This window comes from Trichosurus vulpecula, chromosome 1 (assembly GCF_011100635.1).
Source record: "Trichosurus vulpecula isolate mTriVul1 chromosome 1, mTriVul1.pri, whole genome shotgun sequence".
In the NCBI taxonomy this organism is placed as follows: domain Eukaryota; kingdom Metazoa; phylum Chordata; class Mammalia; order Diprotodontia; family Phalangeridae; genus Trichosurus; species Trichosurus vulpecula.
The window spans coordinates 375716365-375723031 of NC_050573.1; the positions used below are offsets into that span (position 1 = coordinate 375716365).

The window sequence follows — 6667 nt, forward strand, 5'->3', positions numbered from 1 at the left end:
CCAGGTAGAGTTTTATCTTTATTATTTTTTGCTCTTCCATGCTTTCCCCAGGCCACCAAATCCTCTGTTATTCAGGATTTTTAGCATTATTTTGTTTTTTATGTGATTTGGGGGGGGGGGCGCGGAGGAGTCTCATGGATGTAAGGCGGCAGACAGAAAGAAAATAAAGCCAGGAATTAAATAATGACAGAAATATAAATCGTAGGCAGTGCGGCCACAGCTACGGTGGCTCCAGCCATTGCGCCTGAAGGAACGGCCGGCATGTCGGTGGGCGGGCCTCTGGCGTTGCTGCTAGCGCTTCTAGTCTCTGCCAAGTCGGTGGCTGCTAAGCAGCAAGTGCCTTTGGTGCTCTGGTCGAGTTCTCGTGATTTGTGGGCTCCGCTTGAAAATACCCACCAAGGTCACATCACTACGGACATCCAGCTCTCCGCTTACCTAGACCGTGCCGTGGAGAAGGGACCCCGAAACGTGCTGCTGTTCCTGCAGGAAAAACTAAGCATCGAGGATTTCACCATATATGGTGGTGTGTTTGGCGACAAGCAAGATAGTGCTTTCTCTAACCTGGAGAATGCTCTGGAATTGGCTCCCTCTTCCTTGATCCTGCCTTCAGTGGATTGGTATGCAGCCAGTACTTTGACCTCTTACCTGAAGGAGAAGTTGGGAGCTAGTCCCCTACATGTGGACCAGGCCACTCTGAGGGACCTGAAGCTCAATGGTACCCTTCCTGCTCTTCTCCTTCTGAGACTGCCATATACCTCCAGTCCTGGCTTGATAGCTCCTAAAGAAGTACTCACAAGCAACGATGAGATCATTGGGCAGGTGATGAGCACATTCAAGTCAGAAGGTATACCCTATACAGCCATACTGACCACTGTTGGGCCAGCCCGGGTGGTTCGAGACTTGTCGATTTTGTCTGGGGGTATGGGGTGGCGCCCCCTTCGGGAGGGTGAAAATGTGAGTGACTATTTGACGACTCCATCACCCTCAATGGGTACCCTGCGGCCAGTGAGCTACAGTGATGGAGAGCCTCGCATCCTCTTCTGGGCCAAGAGCTTCACAGTGACCCATTACGGTAGCTCAAGTGACCTGACTGAACTCACCTTTGGAACCCCAACACTCAACCTGACAGGCTCCAGCTGGAACAGCTCCTTTGCCCAGCTTGTGCTGACATATGACAATGTCTTTGGCTCATTCCTGACAATCAAATTTATCCTGAGCAATCATTTCTACCCTGTTTCTGCCCGAAATTGGTTCACCATGGATCGCTTAGAGATCCACATCAACAGATCACTGGTTGTCTTCAATTTCTCACATGTCACAGCACCCAGCATCTATTCCTTCCACTGCCAGTATGTTAGCACCCAACGTTCAAAGGAAGGAATCCTAATGTCTTCACTGAGTCCCTCTGCCTGGGATGTGACTTTCCAGAATTTCCAGATTCAGGCCTTCAACTGCACTGGTAAAAAGTTCTCCTATGCAAGTGACTGCGCTGGCTTCTTCTCCCCTGCCATCTGCATGGGGCTGGTTTCCTTTCTCCTCATGCTTTTCACCTTCTTGTATGGCCTGCACATGCTCTTCAATCTCAAGACCATGGATCGCTTTGATGACTCAAAGGGGAAGACTTTCTTTGTGCCTCTGGTGGACTGACCCCCTCAGTCATGTGGTGGGGGAGAGGCAGAAGGGTTGGAGGTGGAGTCATATGTTGACTTTGCCTTCTCTCCTTGGAAGGGCTGCCAGGTTACTACTCATTTGTGCTTCCTCAGTAGCTAGACCTCCCTATACCTATTTCCTCTCGCTCCTACTCCCCAACTATCCCAAAACCTGTGGTTCCCCTTTTCTACCCTGTCCATGGTAACAAAAAGCAGTGTCCGTCTCTGACAAATATCCCCAGTGAAAACCAGGACGCTAACTCTGTCTATGAGATCTTGAGACAGTGCATTCAGGAGGCCCCTCTCTGTGGTGCAGGAGGGGAAGTCAGCAACTACCCCTTGCCCCCTGGTCCAACAAGATGCATACATTCACTCCATAGATAGATAGATAGATATAGATATGTGTGTGTATGTATATATATGTGTATATATATACATACACACACACACATATATATGTATATAAACTACTTATTTCCAAGAGAGATGAAGTATCTGTGGCCACTTTCTTTTCTTCCTGCTGGTTGCCTACCCTTATTCTCCCTAAATCCCTGCCCTCAGGTCTAGCTGCTTCATTGTTCTAGATGTATTCTTGGGATTAGTCAAAATGTAGTCCTGAGGTTGCGAAGGCAACTAAAGGTAGAGAGGGAGTGTGGACTTCAAACTTGGTTATTTGTCTTGTTGTTTGCTTATTGTTTTGTCTTTTAGTTTTTTGGTGATGCTCAAGTTGGACGTGATAATAAACTGAAATAAAATTTTAACTAAGCCTCAAAAAAAGAATATAAATCATAGAACATTTGATCTTGAAGGGACCTTACAAATAAATGATTTATTTGTGATTTGCTCATTTTTAGATGCTGAACTGAGGCCCAGTGACCACAAATGGCTCTGCAAAGGTGACACATCTAGGCGGTGGGAGAAATGGCTCTAGAATCTCAGTCTTCTGAGTCTCTATCCAGTATGTCGTCTCCTTCACCACTAGAAAGATGTTTTAGAACCTAGAGAGCAAGTCATTTTCCTCCCCCTCCCCTCTCCTGAATGAATTTCGCCTTCTCTAAATCTAGAATTGTGGAGAAAATGCTATATTTAGCCAGTGGTGTACCTGCAGTGCATGGAATTTAATTGGCAAAGAGAAATTATTATTCAATTCCTAGGCATGTCAGAAGGGGTGAGTCAGAGGCACTTTCTAGCTCATTAGCCATTTCCTGGGCTCCTATTGCTGCTGTTGCTAAGAAGAGCCTTCGCTAGGGTTGTTAGTCTGATGAGTTTATTGGCTAATGACCAAGTACAGCTAAATGTGGAGAGGTGATTGGCAACCAAGATAGAGTGGGGAATTGAATGACACTCATCTCTTTGGAATACCCCAGAAGTTCTTTAGGCTATACTTAAAACACTTAAAGGAATGCAATGATTACCTCATGTTTAGTAGTGATGCCTACTTGGTTTGTAATTTTTAAGTATACCTTGCTTTTAGTAATTCCAAGAATGAAAAAAAAAAAAAAACAATGCTCTTCAGCAGAGATTGGGATGCAGGAGGTAAAAACAAAGAACGAGAATAATCCTTTATTTCTCTGCTTCCCTGATAAATTTTTTCATGTCCTTTCCCATTCATTAAACCAAGGCTTTGGGATTTTTAAAGAGGAAAAGTATAATCATAGGCTCATGTTGAGTATTGGAGCCGGAAAGTACCTAGATTATTCATTCATTCAGTAAATATTTATTAAGCGCCTACTATGTTCAAGGTACTGTAAATACTGAGGTCAAGAAAAGTCTCTGTGTGTAATTCATTCATTCAAGCATTTATAAATCTCCTACTGTGTTCTAGGTATTGTGCTGAATCTCAAAGCAAAACAGCTGCCATGAGGAAGTTTATATTTCCTCAGGGATGGGAAGGGGATAGAACGTACAGATATAAGTAAATACAGAATATATACTTAGTAATTTCAAGGAACTGAAGAGATCAGGATAGGTCTTCTTCCTGCAGGAGGCAGGATCATCAGTTCCCTTAATTGATAAGGGATGAAACCAAGGAATGGCCAGAGAACTTGAGTTGCCCAAAATATGAGTTAGCAGTAGAGTCAGGGCCAGAGAAGCCTTGGGTAGGTGACACAGTGGATAGAGCACCGGACCTGGTGTCAGGAAGACTTGAATTCAAGTCCTACTTAAATAGACATGTGCCCTTGTGCAAGCTGATTAACTGCTCTCTTCCTCAGTTTCCTCATTTGTAAATGGGGATAATAATAACACCTACCTCCTAGGGACCTTATGAGGATAAAATGAAGTAATATCTATAGAGTGCTTTGCAAAACAAAGTGCTATCTAAATGCTAATTGTTATTAATAATTATTATTATTCATCTTCTGAGACTCAGTCAAGGCTTTTTCCAATGTATAGGAGGAGAAGAGAGAAAAAGCGAAAAAGCAAGGGGATCCCTATGGAATGGTTTATGCCTGTTTAGAATTAGGATGGTGGTGGGTAGAATTTTAAACCACAGTATTAATAACTAAACACTTTTTTCTTTCAGCCCACCTCAAACAGTTGTTCTTAGTCAACTTGGCAGGACTGGACTTGAGGCTTCTTGACAGGACTGAGTTGAGTAAGAAAAGACTGCAGATCAGTTATTAAAGGTTGGAGGTGGAATTTGCGGACCTGGAGAATTGTGAAGCATAGGAGTAGCTAGAGAAAGTATATTTCAGTCTACTTGTGAGAATATTAAGGAATCGAGGAAAAGACTGCTTAGCTCATGTTTACACCTAGATCTCTTGCCTCATTTCTTCCCTCCCTGCTCTGCCCTGCAGCAGGGGACAAAGGAGACCCTTCCTTCCCCTCTCCTGTCTGCTCCTTCTTGGATTTTGAAGTGGACCTTCCCTCTCAAGCTAAGTCTAACCCCTCTTGTAACAGAAAGGCAAGCTGATAAGTACTGAATTAAATACAATAGCCTTGGTGTATAAATAGATGTCGTGTCTTATCAGGAGGCATTACTGCTAATAACTTGGCACTGCTGTGCATGGCATCTAATGAATTGTTCTTGGATGGTCTAATGATTTCATAGCTGTTTTCCCATTTGCCATTCTTGGGATACTCCTGCTTATTAAAGTGCTGCAAATTATGGAGAATGTGACTAGGATATCAGATGTGTCTCCTTAGCTGTTTAGTGCCATCAGTGCCCACCCTTATCTTTTTTCCCTTCACTCTCCTCTCTGCTCCTTATGAAATCACCGACTCTCAATTCTCCACTCTGCATGCACTGCCCACCTAGTATATATATTTGCACACCAGAGACAGCAGTGAGCCTCCCCTGTGGACCCAGCATATTCAGTTTAGTACAAAGATTTCTTCCTCACAGCTTGATTTCCTTTGACTGGCTGTGGAGTTCAGTGGAAGTGAAGTGGGAAGTAGCTTAGCTCCCTCCACTGAAGACTTCCTTTTATTAAGATCCTGACATACCGACTATACCATGGGTCGCACGGGAACTGGTTTTGCCTCTTTAGTTCTCAGCCCACTGTAAATTCTGGGGAATCTGTTGTTAATTATTGGGCATCTTCATTGTCTTCATCCCTTGGTTAGAGCTGTCTGCTAAAAGCCTGGCGAGTTGTTTTCTGGTGGGAAATCATGACTGGTTTATCACCCAGCTGTAAATACAGTGATGTTCCATTTATTTGGCAACACAATTGAATGGAGTGTGTGACTTAAGTGAATTTCACAGGAAATTGAAGCTTATCCCTTTAAGTGACAAATAAAAAAGATTTTTACCTCCTGGAAAATCTTTCTAAAATAAGATATACTTCTCCTTTTTAAATAGAACCCATAAGAGTCTCATAACAATTTCAGTGATGGAAGAGATCATAGAGCTAATTAAGTTCAATACATGCCATTTCATTAACCCCATCACAGTATTCATTCAATGATTCATTCATTTGTCAAACATTAAGTGCCTACTGCATACAGAATACAGCTGGATGCAAGAGGCTTTCACAGTTTGATTCCTTTTATCTTCAGGCTCATAAATGAGGGTACCATTTATAAAATGTTTTATGAAATAGACAGTACAGATATTACTAGTCTCATTGTATAGCTGAGGAAACCAGCCGCTAGAGAGATGAAGTCCTTTTCCAGGATCACACAGCTAGTCATCATCAGAGGCTGGGCACTGAATCCAGGTCTCTAAGTACCTTGCCCTGAGTAGTATTCAAGGTTCTGCTTTAACACCTTTTCTGGGTGATTCATAGGTATCCTTATCAACTCTATTTTCTTGTCCAAGGATACTACAGAAGCAATGTGGCAGAACTGATAGTGTTGGGCTTGGATTCACGAATACCTGGGTACAAAGCATTCTTCTCTGCCTACTAGTTGTGTAACTCTGGGCAATCTCGTTTAACTTCTCTGTGTCTAGACACCCCTGGACTGGGTCAGTGCCTTGTCTATGACTTTTGTATCTAGGCTGAGAAAATCACAGATCCTTTCCTTCATTGTAGCATTATTTATCTACCTTACTACATACAGGGAATAGCAAGGTGGGTAGTGTACTTTATCTTACCACACTAAATAATTCCCAGGTACTTAACTTTTATTTTATTTGTTCCCATTTTCTCCTTCTATTTCATCTGTTACTTTACTTCTTTATCTAAGTTAAAGTTCCTCATCTTTGTTTTCAGAAAGCTGGATTACCAAATTTCTCTCTCTCTCTGTGTGTGTGTGTGTGTGTGTGTGTGTATGTGTGTGTGTGTGATGTAGGAGTAAATAAGCTCTAAATGAGGACCTACACAGATTGCCAAAGAGTACAATACATGAGCTTTACTTGCCAATATGAATTGTTATTACTTATGTCTTACTTCTCAATCTTAGCAGTCTGCCAGTCAGCACCCCACCCTCATCATCTAAAACCATTCTTTCCAGGATAACCAAAGATCTCTTAATTACTAAATTCAATGACTTTATTTTTTTTTAGTTCTTGTCCTTCTTGATTTCTCTGTAATATTTGACAGTATTTACCATCTCCTCCCCCAAATGCTTCCTTA

At 42.6% G+C, this 6667-nt stretch overlaps 1 protein-coding gene across 1 annotated transcript; it reads left to right on the forward strand.

The window, feature by feature from the left end:
- Positions 1-261: 261 nt before the first annotated feature.
- Positions 262-1647, forward strand: LOC118838728 (V-type proton ATPase subunit S1-like). Its single transcript, XM_036746095.1, has one exon. The coding sequence runs from the start codon at positions 262-264 to the stop codon at positions 1645-1647; it is 1386 nt and encodes a 461-aa protein (XP_036601990.1).
- The last annotated feature ends 5020 nt before the right edge of the window (positions 1648-6667 follow it).